The sequence below is a fragment of the Taeniopygia guttata genome, chromosome 1A, assembly GCF_048771995.1.
Source record: "Taeniopygia guttata chromosome 1A, bTaeGut7.mat, whole genome shotgun sequence".
Lineage (NCBI taxonomy): Eukaryota > Metazoa > Chordata > Aves > Passeriformes > Estrildidae > Taeniopygia > Taeniopygia guttata.
The window spans coordinates 6820757-6835906 of NC_133025.1; the positions used below are offsets into that span (position 1 = coordinate 6820757).

The window sequence follows — 15150 nt, forward strand, 5'->3', positions numbered from 1 at the left end:
TAATGGGAACGTCATGCTCTAGCTTTTCTGAATATAAATTCTCACAGAAAACCCTGGGAACTATATGTCTAATGGTATCACCATAGCACACTAAACCACCAGAATAGTGCTGGTTTCTTTATAAAACAGCAGTGCCTTAGACTGTGTATTAATGTTTGCAAGCATTGTAGTAGATAAAACTACTTATTTACCTACAGAATGGAAATTGGTATGATTCTAAAAAGTTCATTTACCTAGACAATCTACTCACCTGTCTGAAATCAGCCCTGTTTGGGAGACACACCGAAGCAAATTTATACCAACTTTTATGAGGAGGAAAAAGTGAGCATGATGACCTTATACCTAACTGTTAATTCATCCTGGTTCAACCATGACAAACTCCATGCAGTTGAACTCCTTCCAACTTGTTCTGAGCTGTGAAGCTCTTGTCTCACTCCACAAAGTTACTGGTAGGTTAATAGCTGTTTCTTTTTCTGGCTGCAGTTATTTATGCAGCCTGTACCTATATCCAGCTCCTATAGCTTTGCTGTAGGACACTGATTGTGGGTCAGATGGTGAATGGGACTGGGGACTGATCGAGGTTAAGAGTGACCCCTTTTTGTGGCTGGCTGGTGCTAAGAGAGTCTGATCCCTTCTCTGGAGCAGCTTCCTTCCCAACTGCACAGCTATACCAGGATGGCTGAGGAAGGGGCCCGGGGGAGGAAGTGAGCAATGGGGCAGGATTGTGATGGGGGAGGAGAGTGCTGAAGGCCACTTCAGCTGATACTGCTGCCAAAAGAAATGTTCACTGAATCACAGCCCAGTGGCATGTCCAGCCAAATCCTGTGGAAGTTCTCAGTGTCAGGGACATAATCCTGCTTTCCAGCCCAGTGTGCTTTGATGTCATTTATTCAGCTCCCAGTGTGTTTGGCAGCTCTTTGGCACAGTGGTAAGGCATGGGGTAGTGGGTGCTGAAAGGGGAAGTGCCTTGTGCTGGATGGTAGAAACCCCAAACTGAGGGCAGACAGCAGCAAAAAAGGTACTGGTGAGAACAAGGTCTCCTGTCTTATGGGGATGGAATAGGGAATTTCTGCAGGGAAAGGCTTTAAACTGTGTCTGCTTTTCAGCGTTTGCAGGTCTGGGTATTATGTTTTAAGGAAAGAAATTGGGTGAGCAACCTCTCTCTATGAGAAGGAACAGCGTGGTAAGGAACCTCGCTTTGTACATGTCTCTCTCCTTCCATGCTCCACATTTCCAAACACTAAACCAAGACTGAATTACTGCACTATAAAATTAGTTGAACCCACTGTGACCTGAAGACTGGTTCAGTTTACAGCCAAGTCCATAACCCAAGAAGCACAAGGGATCAGCAGTGGGAAGAGAAATGAAAGCGCAGAGCAGAAGGAGTCAGCAGGTAGTCCTTAACAGCCTGCTAATCACAGTGAATAATTTATTACAGCAGCGCCACTGAGACTCTACAAGCTTTTAAACCAGTATTTCCTGGAAATGATTTCTGCTCGTTTTTTATCATTTGTAAATTTGAAATCTTCTCTTCCTGTCTACAATGCAAAGGTGTCTGCAAAGGTCCTAGGAAATGACGAGGAGCTCAATGAAACATGAGTCCAATACATTTTCTGATTTCACTTGATTCTGGATGCCCTAGAGAAAGTCCAGCCTGTTCTGAATACATCCTGTGGCTCAGCAGCATGCCAGTGAGAGGAGTGAGACACATGCTCCATACCTCTGACAACAGAAACCAACTTGGTGTCAAATCAAACACCCTCCTTGAACAGGAGGATTTATAACCCCTCCCAAAATCCTCTTTGAAAATAACCAACCCAATGTTAAAACCCTGGGGGGAAGTTCACGCTTTTAGTGCTATCTTCAATCCTTCTGAGCTCTTGGCCTCTATTGTATCGTGTGGCAAGGAGCTGTGCAAGTGAATAGGGCTCCCAGTAACTAATCTGAATTTCATCTTTCTTTTGCATTTTTGAGTCTCCCTGTGTTCTATGATCAGTTTGGACAGATAGCAATCTGTCAGCTTCCTCCTCCCCATCATCCACTACTTTCTGTACATTTCACATCAATCCTTATTTTATGTTATTTTTTTAAGTTACTGGTCTGTCATTCCTTCACCACAGGAAGCACGAGTTTAACCACTCCATCAATGCAATTACTGACTTGACAATGCTTCATTATGTCCTAAAGCAGAGAGGATCTATTTGTTCTGCAATAAAGCAGCTCTTAATTAGGCTATTGCTCCTCCTGTGTAAATATCCTATTTTGCCTCTGGAATTGGGAAAGTTCACTCTATCTCTTGTTGTTTGCAAAAGGCCAAGTGTCACAGGACAGCAATCTTTCACTTTCTGGACACAATTAACGTGCTGATTACTTTGCTCATGCTTTTGACAAGCAGGTGGTTTTTCTCTTGTCAGACACTTAAAACTACTGAATTTACATTGCTTGGTAGGATGGGTCCAACTTGCCTCTTATTTTTTTCATGTTTAAATGGGAAGTCAACCTGTTACTTTTGCTTTAGATTCATGATGTCACTACAAACTAAAAATTAAATACTTTGTCATGAGAACCCAAAGACTGTTGCAGAGACCTTATGGAAAGGGACAGAGCATTCTCACAGCATGCTTCATTTAATCTCAGAGAAAGGGTAATGCTGAGAAGGAATGGCAGAAACTGGCAGCTGTCACAAGGAAATTTTTTTGTCAAGTTACATTAATGGCTGAATTTTGTGATGCCTCACATTTATCTTATTTCTGAATACCTTTATTCCCTTTGGGCTCTCTTCAGTAACCAGGTAATGTAAGCAGTGATAATGTTTATGAGTCTGAGAAAAAAGGCTCACTTTAGGTTTCATTGACAATAGCTTTCTATAGAAGAAAATGAGATAACACTATATAGATGTATCTCTTACAAAGCAACTAAACATTATGAGACTCTCCTTTAAGGTAATTTTATTTTTGGTGATAAGTTAAACATTTTCTCTCTCTTTTTATCTGCCATATGGAAGTCCTTTGGCTGACTTTGTTAATCATTCACTCTTCAGCTTGGAGTTGTTTACTAACTGTTAAGCTGTTTGCACAAAAAATGCCTTTGGGCTCTTAAATCAGTGGGAATATCTCGCTAGAACAACAGAGATATGCCTGGTGCTACTACTTGGGTGTGCAGATCTCACAGCTCCAGGCTATGCTGAGGCTCTCTGTGTACAGGTCTCTGGGGATGGAGAGGAGTCACATCCCTGCATGCTGGTTAAAATGACACACACCACTCACAGACAAATGCTCACACAGGGTTGCTGCAGTGCCTTGGCTTTTTTTCCAGTTGCTCCTAATGACCCTTCTCTGAAAATCATGGGTTTGGTCTTTTCTCTTCACAAGAAAGTGTTTGTAGAAGCTAAGTTTAACATAGAGGGAAATGGATTCTGTCCACCCTGGAAGCTGTGAGTTGCTTCTACACAAATGACACTGGTTCTGCCAGCCCAGCTTCCAGAATGCCTCAATATATGGTTGGCAGGACAGCAGCCATCTTTCCACACTCGATACTCTCTTCTTCTTGTTCAGCTGGAGCATTGGATTTTGTGCAGTATACCAAAACTTTTGCAATTATTTCATACCCAAGAATGTACAGCTAGCAGATTGTAACTCATAGGGACCAAATTTGCACTAGAACAGGCAACATTCAAGGGGAAGAGGGCAAGCCTTTGACAGGGCTTTGCTGAGTCTGTGAGCTAGCCCCCAACTGACAGAAGAAAAAGGATGACCCTCAAAGTGATGGCTTTGGGTAGATTCAGGGCTTCCACAAAATTCAAGCATAGCCAGGAAGGAACATAAAAATAGAAACACAGAGACACATTAGTCTCTGCAGTCTAGGTACAACTGCATTCCAGTTTAATAGCCCTGCATTCCCATCTGAACCACGCAGGACTAGATGCCAGACACCCATCTCAGCTGCATCTCCAGTAATGCTGGAGAACTTGGTGCCTGAGTGAGAACAGTGCAAGCAGGATGAGGTTCTGGCCCAGCCTCGATTCCCCTCTCCAGTCTCATCTAACTTGCTGACAAACCTGGTTAGTTTTCTAGAGACACATGGCTGATTTACTCCAGCAATTTACTGAAATCATGGTTTTGAGTGACTGCTAATGAGATCGCCTGAGATAGGTTCAGCTGCTTAGTGTGTGTTACAGTTTTACTCACAAGCACAAGAAACATGGAAATCTATCTAGGATGACATAAAGGAAAACATTACAATCTCCTCATAAGACAAACAGTTTTTATATGCATTTAATATAAATGTCTTGATTTCAGCTGGTTTCTTTCTAAAATTTTCTGTTTGTGTTTTTTCCAGGGAGACTTATTTTTCCATTGTAAGTTTTCAATTTGTTTCTGGCATCAGCATGTGCAGGAACAAAATATTAAAGCTCAGAAAAGCCATAATCTTTTTCCTCCTCCCCCATTAATTTTACCTTGCAGAAAGTTCAGTAAAGTTTATGCATCCCGTTTGCACAGCAAAGACTTGAACCAGCACATGCTGGTGCAGTGAAATGAATCAGATACTGTGGCAGGCTGCTCCCAGATACCAGGGTTATTGAGTGCAATTTTACAATCTAATTAGCAAGAGGATTAAACACTACGCCTCACTGAGGCAGTTGATCTGCTCTTGCCAGAGGGGTTTTACCACCTGTGTAGGGTAAGAAGTCTTTTTACTTGCTCCACACAAGGTAAAATCACTCCATGGAGAAATAATGAAGCCTCAGCCACTCTGTCCAAGTCCCATCCCTGATTTCGGCTGTTCATTTTGGAATAGCTCTGCCAACAGATGGGGTTTGCAAGCATCATGTAGCAGAGAAATGCTCATCTAGGCTTTCTTTTCACTGCTGTGGTCTCTGGATTGTGGCAATGGACAGATCTGAGCCTGGAAATTCCTGCTTTCCCTTCCCACCCAACCTTTCCTCACAGATAAATGACCACTTCTGCCACAGTTCTTAGTAGTTTATACATAAGGTTTATACAACCCATTGTTTTGGGTCTGCTGGATTTCATACACGATTTACTTAGACCCAAAAAACTAATTCCCAATAAAGAGAAAACCAGCATCCTATTTTTTTTAGGGTTACACTTGGAGAATAAGGACCAGAGGTGCCTAAAGCCCCTGATTTGAGGTGCAGTGTGAGTGCTAGAGGTAGGCTAGTGGGGACACAGGCTGGTGACAAGTTTATCAAGCTCCAAAACCAATGCTATAGAGCAGATCACACTGAACAGCTGAGAATAGAAAGTAGACAAGCTGAGAAAGGAGGTTTGACCCTTCTGGTGGAAATGTGTCTCCTCTCATGCAGTTAGAGCACCTGATCTCTCCTCTCCTTCCTTCTGATGCTCTCCATTGACCCACTCATCCCAAGAGGGCTGACAATAATTGCTATAACGTGTGAAAGGCTGAGTCCTGTCATGGCAGGGCACTCATTTTTTCCACAGAAATGTTTGTATTCCTAAGACAGACTTCTGAAGGCATCTTTTAAGTACATGTCTTCCCTGGGGGATTGGCACTGCTGGAGATATGTGGGAGCAAACACCTAGCCTAGGCATGTTTTAAACTACCATGTGTGAGGATGGCTTGCCCTGCAGGTAATGATTGATCCCAAATAGATGTGTATTTTAGTCTTTGTGAAGATCTCCTTACTCTCCTTGTCCTTTCTTTTAATGAATAAAAGTCCCATTAACAGCCTTCAGTGAATGAAAGGCTACTTGGTGCACCTATTGTCTCTTGCTGTCTCCTTAGCAGTTTTCTACCAAAACCTTGATACTAGTTCATTTTAATAGAACATGCTCTCTGTGAGCACCAGGCAGTGTCCAACTTGAATGTGACCAGGAGGTGAAAGAAGAATTGGTACAGAGACAATGAAAAGACAAATGCAGAATTTAATTCACTGTGGAAGCTTTTGCATCCACAGAATAGCTGCCTCCAAATCTTCCAGTTCTGCAGCCTGCAAGCGTCTTGCCTCCCGATGTCTCCACAGGTTTGCAGTGCAACAAACACTGTTGCACATTCTCACCTGCAGGGCATGTGCTCAGGGATGAGGTCTTTTATATTAGATGGCATTCTAGGTGGGAAAATCAGAGCACATGGGTCCCCCTCGTAGGCTGAGCTCAAGAATCAAAATTTCCCATGCCCTTTTTTTTATGCATGTGTTGAAAGTCAGCTTTCCCTACTACCTTGACATTAACTCTTCTGTTAGGAAAAATCGTTGCTTATCAAATGTAGTGCTGGTCCTGAGAAAATAATGCAATTTTCTTTTTGTAATAAATGGAAGCAGTTTTCCTGTCTCTTCATCCCTGTCTCTCTCAGATCATTTATAGCTTGACAATACAATATCAAGGGTGGGCTGAGCACCCCCTATCCACCATTGCCAGTGAATGGAAGGCCTCCAGCACCTGAGAGGATCAGTCCCTGAATTCCCATCTATGTCTTATGAATCACACAAAAAAAATGTAAATTGCAAGAGTAAGTGACAATTATTTCCTCCAAACCCCACAACTTTTAATAAATTACGAGCTACTTTTGTCCATTAATTCTTTGCAGACACTGAGACAAGTTTGGGAGAAAACAAACATCCTTCAAAAATCACATTAATCAATGCCAGCATTTGGTGTACATCACACCCTTGACTCAAGCTATGACATGCGTGGCAAGCCCAGATCTTGGTAGAAAAGTAAATACTTACCTTTCTTGGTTTCACTTTGTCATGGTAGTCATATTGAAAAATCCCCTTGTAGCTAAGTCCTAACCACCATGGAATTCCCTGCTTGTCCTGAAAGAGAAAACAAGGGGAGTTATATTGAATACAATGGGGAAATGCTGGAGATTTCCTGTGGCGTTGTTCAAGATGAAGATTTGTTTCTAAGTAGTATCTTTGAATGGGTGCTGTTAAATTTCCCCCTGCTGAGTTCCCACAAGTCACAAAGCTCCACAGGGTTTAGAAGAGATCTGTTTCACTTTTGGCCATGACATATAAAACAATTTAAAACACATCATGTGTGATCAAGTTACTCAAAACGCTGTCAGGGGTGCTGAGGAGGTTTGACATGGGTCCCTTGTGCAGTGGTGCATCTTCTTTCTCTTCCCTGTAAATTATTCAGTCTGAACACTCAGAGATTGGAGAAGAAGGAAAGCAAATCACCCAGCTGACTTGAATTATGTGGAGGGATTTTAGCATTAGTCTTGAAAATGCAGCAGTAATGGGATCTGAGAGCTACCAAGTGATAAGGTCTGACAGGCTCGGACCCAACTGCTTTGTGTCTGAGTGCAATAAAATGTCCTTATGGAGTAATGGCTGATATCTGATCCCAGTCTCTGCAATTTTACTGAGCTGAAGTCCTCAATGAAATTACATCTGTTCTGTTAATGTGATAGAGAATGGCAGGGTAAAACACAGCAAAATCAAACCCCCACATCAGGCAGAAGCAAACCCTATTATGTGCAATATTTGCTGCCTCATTGCTGCTTATTGACCATGGGGAGCTCACTGTAATAGCTCTCAAGTCTTTGCAGGATTGAACACCCAGCCCACTTCACTAGATTTTTCTTGATCTAGAGTAGTCCGAGAGATCTGGATGCAAAGGGAACTGGAGAGATCCTGTTCTCTGAGAAAAGATGAGGCTAATGATTTTTGCAAAGTAATAATAACTTTATTATTGCATCCTATTAGCAGGAATAGACTAGAAAAGCATCTCCTGAGACAGGTAGTCAGATAGTTGCATTTTTATAGTACCCCATGTGTACAAGACATTAGAGATGTATGAAAAACCATATGATCTGTGCACAGAGATAATGATGAAACACATCAAAACTTCAGGGGTGATAAATGAGGGAATATGCTCTGGGGAATGTGGCTCTAGCTTTCTTTCTATGTTTACTGATTTCTCTACTTAAAAAAATCTCAAACCTACACAGCTGGTCAGGCAGAGAAGTAATAATAATAGCAACAACAACAACAACAACAACAACAACAACAACAACAACAATAATAATAATAATAATAATAATAATAATAATAATAAATAATAATAATAATAATAGGCTGGAAATTTTGGTGATAAATCATTAGACAAAAGAAATGAGGAACTTCATGAATACAGCTGCATGAAGTCCACATAGAAGTGGAGAGCTGTTTGGTGATGAGAATGTGATACCTATCTCTAGAGTATAAGACAGTTCTGGCATTAAAATGATGCACAATCTCTGTATCCATCTACATATCTCATGTCAGGGGAGCTACAGTATGCAGGTCATGGCTGGCCCTAAACAGGTGTTCATGGATCTGCCATCTGGGAAAGATCTGACCTTCTGAAGCTACAGAAAGGATTGTCTGCCAGAGATGTGTCTGGCTTGTCCCTGTGGTGATGGTTCACTGGCATTGCCGTGCTGCTGACTGTGCTGAACACTCCAGCACAATAGGACTGCAAGGGTTTTATCTCCAAGAACAGGATTTTCCTCTTTGGATCTGTATTTACTAAACATGCACACACAGCTGAAATAAGTTTATCCTACCTCAGGAAGTGAAACAAGACTTTAGTAGCAGTGTATTGTATTCTGAGAGCAGGGTGGCTGTTTGAACCTCTCTCCCTCCCTCTCCAACAAGAGTTTAGTTCAGTGAAGGACCTTCTTGTAGCACGTACCTTTACTGCGTAATAATGCACTCCATATGTCGGGAGGGATTCTACAATGCTCATGTAACTGCAAAACAACACAGAAGAGAATAACATGTCTGAGAGTAAGAGGATGATCTGAAAAAAAAAAAACTTTGATAAATAATTATGCCAAGAAATACTTTAAAATGAAGCATTGCATGAGATGGGATGCATAGTTATATATTGTATTTACAGCTCTGTAAAAATACTTCCTAATAAAACAAAGGTCACAAAGAAATCATTCTTATTTCACTTACTTCACAATTGCTTGACCTCTTGTCTGACCATTTAGTTTCTTGTAGTGTTCAATGACTCGATCCTCACTGGAAAGGAAAAAAATTGGATGTTATATATAATGGCATTATCATGACTAAAAATCTTGCCACAAGCTGAAGAGATACGTCTGTTAACACAACTACTGACTGATGGAATCAAAAGATGCCAAGCAAAACCATTAGATGAGGGCATTTGGTGCAAAGCAGGGTAAACAAAGGGGGAGTCACAGATTGAGAATAAAAATGGTTTTGTAAGGGTTGGGTCTCTGGAACAAACCTTTTGCCTCACAAAAGCCTACTTGTACAGAGTTTTCCCTTTCTGCATTCCTTTCCTTATCTACAAATTATGCCCACAATACTACACTGAGAGCAAACAGATTTGTGTTGGAGCTGCTCAAGATCTGATTTATTCTAACTGCTATAACTTCTTGTCAAGCCCACCATGTCCTCTGAAATACAGGCAGAACTGTCAGAAATTCGTGGCCATTCATAACCCCAAGACTGACAGATTTCTCCTCACTGCAACTGCATAACTGCAGACGCACCACTGGAAGTACTCTGCAGAAATCTCTCTTAGGGAGCTGAATTCCTGGTGTACACTGAGGCAACAATAACAGCAGTGACAGGGCTATTTCCAGGGCACTCAAACTTGTGTTTCTTTACTCTTAAAGTATTCATGTGCCTTTGCTTACTTTTGAGTTAACTTGCACCCTCCAGGCAACTCCTGGCTATGCACTGGGAGCTGGCATGAGCTGGGGCCCATTTCCAACAGCTCCTTGGAGACTAAGATAATTTTATGTTTTAGGTATACATGAACCATGTCATCATGTGTTCCAAGGTGAACCATGGAGGCTGTTCCACACCAGTGGGCCTCTGTGTCAGACAATTCTGAGTGTGAGCCAATAAGCAGCAGAGATGGAGCATCCAAGAGAGATCAGCATGACACAAATGACAGGTTGAGAGACACATGTAAGTTCACTTTTAAAGAATTTAAATAATTCTTCTCCAGTGAATGGGCAGCAGAGATATTTGATGCATATAATCAGCTGTGCTAGCAAAGGTCACAGCATGGCAAAGTATAGCCCAAGGATCCAGTGTAATGCACACAGGACCTGCTCTGCTACACTAGTGTGACAGAACACTGAAGTTCTCCGGTTTAAAACCAATTTCTTGCTCTTTATTTTGTACTTTATTTTTGACTCCCAAGGGCAGGGAATCTCTTGAGTCCCCTGGATATACTGTACAGAGCTTGCCAGACCAAGAGGAGGGAAACCTTAACTACCTTCCCCACCTGACCCTGCATGAGCTTCCATCCGTATCACGTGTCTATCCCATGCCATCACGCTGCAGGTGGTTTAGGGCAATGTGAACTGGCATTCCTCCCTCCCTGCATTTCCTGGATCCAGCAGGACCCCCTAATGGGGCCTTTCAGCTGTCCACCATGTGGTAACCCTTTCCCAGGCAGAACTGAAGCCAGTTGTATTGCTAGGCAGTGTGAAGGAGCCCAGCAGGTGGGATGATGGTAGATGACCTCACCACAACTGTTCAGAGATGCCCACGGGGGCTTTTGTGGAGGACTGCAAAGTGTTTCACCAGCCCAGCTTAACATGACTGCATCTTCTCATTGCTGCCTTCCCCATTTGCACCCCTGTGCTAGAGAGCCAAAACATCTTTAAGAAAGAATAGGGAAGGGAAGCTGAGGATTGTGCAGCCTTAATAATGAAGAGAGAAAGGAGAACCAGAAAGATCAGTGAAGGCAGCAAGGAGCAATTCAGACAGTCTGTTAGATTGTCAGCAGGGCCAGCTTTTCCCTCACAAACCTGTTGTTTATCTGAGAGATTATTTAACTGTTTTCCTTACTCATTCACCAAGTGGCTTCCCCCATTCACCCTACAAAAATAAAAGAGCCCTTTTCAGAGCTGTTCCATCAGCAGGCCACAGCAGAATAGGGTGCTGGCTGAGCCAGTGACACATTACATGGGTAAAGGAATGGTCCAGCTCTCCCATCAAATCCCTCAGAATCATTTTAAATCTTAGAAAATGATCTGTAAGCTCTAAATTCTACAGCTATGAAACCATATTCAGCACACTGATCCAAGCAAGTACCACAGATGTTATGGGTGTGCACATGAAGGCAGAGCCTGGGTCTCTTGCCATGATTATCATAAACAGGATTACTTTTGGAGCAATAACCGAATTACATGAGTGTTCAGTATTGGAACATCTCCAAAAAACATCATTCTTAATAAAAAAAGATAGACAGAGAGGGCTTACAGCCCTTTGAAATTACATCTTAAAACCATGATTACATGTGGATGCAATTCCTCTGTCAGACAGGAACAAACTAGGAGTGACTTCTCAGAAAATAATGGAGTTTCTCCAGTGGAAAATATCCTAGCTTTATTTTCCACTCTGTGCAGTTCATTGCATAGATCAAGCTCGCATATTGCTGCCATTCAAGGAAAAGGTAGACGTACCTAGACATGCTGATTACTTAATGTGATTCTGGATGTGCTCTGCTTTCTTACAAATTATTATTATAAAACAATTGATATATTCCTAGACCATACTCCTTGGGTAGGGAAGCCAAGGCCCATTTCCTTCAAAAGGACAGATCATATGTCAGGGAGCCTTCCTGAACAGCAGGACAAAGAGTTGTGTTTTTAACCCATGCTAGAAATATGGGATAGTCCAGGCTTTACTCCGTTCTTCTAAGCAAATGTAGGCAATGCTATACCCCCACTGTTCTGGTACGGTACTGATGATTTTTCTTAGTAAAATGTTTTGTGGTTGACAGATGTGCCACAAGTATGTGCCACAAAATGTTTTGTGGTCGACAGATGTGCCATTAAGTGCCAGGCAAGTATCACCTGTTTTTCTTCTTTCCTTTGGACAAAAAATATAAAGCCTGAAATATCAATCAACCCATATTTAAGAGTGATCTGTGAAGGATCTGTGGCCTTTCATCTTCCTGCAGCACTGGCCTTGTCACTGGGGAAAGAAACATGTATTCCAGAGTACAAGTCATCCAATCGATTTTGGACAGATTCCCTGGGAGGAGGTTACTGCTGCTTCTCTCTGCTGACAGCAAAGGGAGCTGAGGGCACCTAGCTCAGATAGCAATGTCCACACTAGAAAAACAAACCATCACAACAATCTGTGTGACAGTCCCTCCTCTAACAATTCTCTGAACTTCCTTCCCACTGCCCTGTGCAAGAGGGATCATCCAGCACAGAGGTTGCATTCTGCCTCCAGCTCCGGGTTGGAGGGTTAAGCCCAACACATGCCAGGAAAAACAAGCAAAATCATTCATGGTCAAAAGGAGCATTAGGAGAGCCTATAAACCTGCTCCCCTATCATTTCAGCTGTTCATCTCCAGGCAGCTGCCATGCTGCTATTGACAGCTGGGAGAGTGCTGGGACACTGCTGGGACCACCAGCTGACGTCTCCTCTCCCCTCTGCTCTGCCTTGTTGCTGTGTTGGTGACACAGAAACTCATTCACAGTGCAGGGCTGGCAGAGGATGCTTAACTAATGCGGAGACAGAGACACAGAGGCTGCCGAAGCACTGCTGTCTGTTTGCCAGCTCATAAAACATTCCCCCCAAAGCTGCAGAAATTAATACATGGATGATATTCTGCAGCAGACAACTCTGATAAAGATCTTTAGAAGTAACAAGAAATCCCTCCTGTCCCAGCAGCTTATAGAACTGGACAGCAGACAACTTGCAAGCAAATGTGGGCCTTGAGTTTCTCATCATCAGATCCAGATTTCCAAAGTCAGTTGTTCCCCGCTCTCTTCTCAGCACACTGAGCTGTTTTAAATAGTTGTCCAGTCTTTGATTTTCCTTAGTGTTATTCTGTTTCTAACACGACTTTTTCATTTTGATTATATTATTGAACAAATAATGTCTTTATTTCAGTCGTATGCTGTCCCTTTGAAGCCACCAGCACCTCTTAGGCCAAGGGATCAAGAGCTGGACAGAGCCTCAAGTCTGTATTGAACCAGAGAAAATCACTAAATAGTGACTTTCAGCTGACCTTTTCAGAGGTGGGTTTTCTGGCAACACTGATGCTTTGGGTTGCTAAAAACAAGCTCGCATTCAAAGTCTGTGGAAACCTGGGAGAAGTCTGTTTTCCCCCTGGTCTGTTGAAAATCCCAATCTAGCATTTTGTGTTGTTGCACCTCATATTGGCCTTATTACTGACAGCTGAGTACTGGGCTAGCTTGTTAGGGAGGATCTGAAATGAGATAAAATGCAATGACAAGTGTCTGGAAAGGAGCACTGTGAGTTAACACATTTCTAAAGGTTCTCTCCAGTCCCTGTGATTCGTTTTGTGTGTTTCCATGCATGGCCAAAAGAAATCAAAATTCAGGACCTCAACTCCTGGACTGTGTGGGAGGAGACCAGGAGCTCAGCTTTCACTTAAAAGAAATAGAAACATAAACAAACCCACCAAAAAGCCCCTTCATTCTTCACCAGTAATCAGAGGCGCCAAAAGATGCTTGAGAATAAGATGTGCAACTGATTATTCTGAATTTGGAGAAAGTTGCAAGAGATTACAGTGAAGGGAAAGGCCTACACCAAGGGTATGGAACCAGGAGACTCCATGAAGATGGAATTAGAGGTGCAAACTGTGCTGATCTAAGAATCCAAGACTCATCCCACAGGTGTTGCTACATTTGGTAGGTGCACAGCTGATGATTTAATGGTGTCTGATGGAAATGTTGTATTATTTTACTAAGATCTTTTACAGCATCTTGCTGAAGGTATCACAGTATTTATTTGATTATCCATTTTATTATGTCTTAATCCATTTCAGCCGATAAAAATATAGTACAAAGTTATTTTGTTTGTCTGTTTTTAACTAATTAGAGCCAATACCATTTTAATGTTTTAAAAGTTTCTTTCCAGGGTTGGATATTCACTTGTGACTGCTTGTGCTCATGCTGAAGAACTGCAGAATAAAACTGACTGCTCACAGAAAAGGTTTGGGTGAAATCTGCATCTGATACATAATCTGCACATAATGTGAAGAAGTGAGAAAACAGTTTTAAAAATCTGCTCCCTTAGATCACTGAAGTTTGATCTGTAATTTTGAGGCTTTTTGTCTGATTCATCAACAGACGCTTCCTGAGAGCATTAAGTGTTTCAGAGGGTGTTTAGAAAAAAGCCATCATTAAAAAATAATGAACTACTAATGTTAAAGAGGTCTCTTAGACCTGCTTACTGACATGAAATCACAAGGGAGTCACAGGACTGTAGCCTCTGATTTTATTACTCCATTGGCAACACCATCCTCCCAACCTGTGACCTGTTCTCAGTCACATGAGACCCCCCCCCAAATTAAGTACAGCTGCAAGTGCCGTACCTTGTGTATAAATGCAAATACTCATATTCTGAGCACGAGGATTTCACACAGCTCTTCTCACTATGTGGCACTTTATTAAAACCCTAGGCCACATTGTTGCTGAGGGATCAGCTTTGCCTTCCCTGTCAATGCCTACTTCTTCCCACCACTCCTCTTGAGATGGCTTTCAGCTTGAGCTCCCAGTCTGTCAGTCAGCCAGGCCACCTGGAAATGTACTGCTTTTGAGTGTGTGGAGTAGTTTTTGGAAAAAGAGATGCTCCTAAGAGGAAGACCATTCTTTTTCAATGAGATGGCAGCCTACATTTACCGTTTTTCATGGAGATTTGATTTGATTCTTAGAGAGAAATATCAGGAGATTTTGATGATCCACAGTTATTGTGTCAGTGATCCTAATTTCAGCTGGGGACTCTGAATCTCTCCTTTTTTTTCTCAGAAAGGGATTAGGAGACCTCACGATGAGCTTGCCTATGACTTGACATCAGGTACAGTTAATTCCACTTTGTAGCCATGCTAGGAGAAGAGGATGACCTTTTTGGCAAAGAGAAGGACTGACATCATAGCCTACAGACTGATTTGTTTCCCCCTGACATCATCAGATTACTAAAATGCAGAAACTAAAAGAGCAGCAGATAAAGAAGCTCAATCCAACCCCAGGGTTACAGCCTAATGCTTTAAAGGCAAACATGAAAGAGCAACAAGCAGAAAATAGAGTGAAAGTTTCTCCCCTTTAATGAATAGTCTTTCCCCAAATTCTTTCCTATTTGCACAGATAAAAGGGATATGCAGGGTGGCACAAAGAATCTACATGTGTGGCATGTAAAATCTAAGT

General features: G+C 42.2%; 1 protein-coding gene across 16 annotated transcripts in view; it reads right to left on the reverse strand.

The window, feature by feature from the left end:
- The window catches only part of FRMD4A (FERM domain containing 4A), a 357158-nt gene that overhangs the window by 47062 nt on the left and 294946 nt on the right, over nt 1-15150 (reverse strand). For all 16 annotated transcript variants that reach the window (XM_030290804.4, XM_072918958.1, XM_030290830.4 and 13 more), the window contains 3 exons: nt 8933-8998; nt 8664-8721; nt 6710-6796 (listed from right to left, as the gene is read on the reverse strand). In XM_030290804.4, the coding sequence (XP_030146664.1) occupies nt 6710-6796; nt 8664-8721; nt 8933-8998 (211 nt within the window). The remainder of the gene's footprint in view (nt 1-6709; nt 6797-8663; nt 8722-8932; nt 8999-15150) is intronic.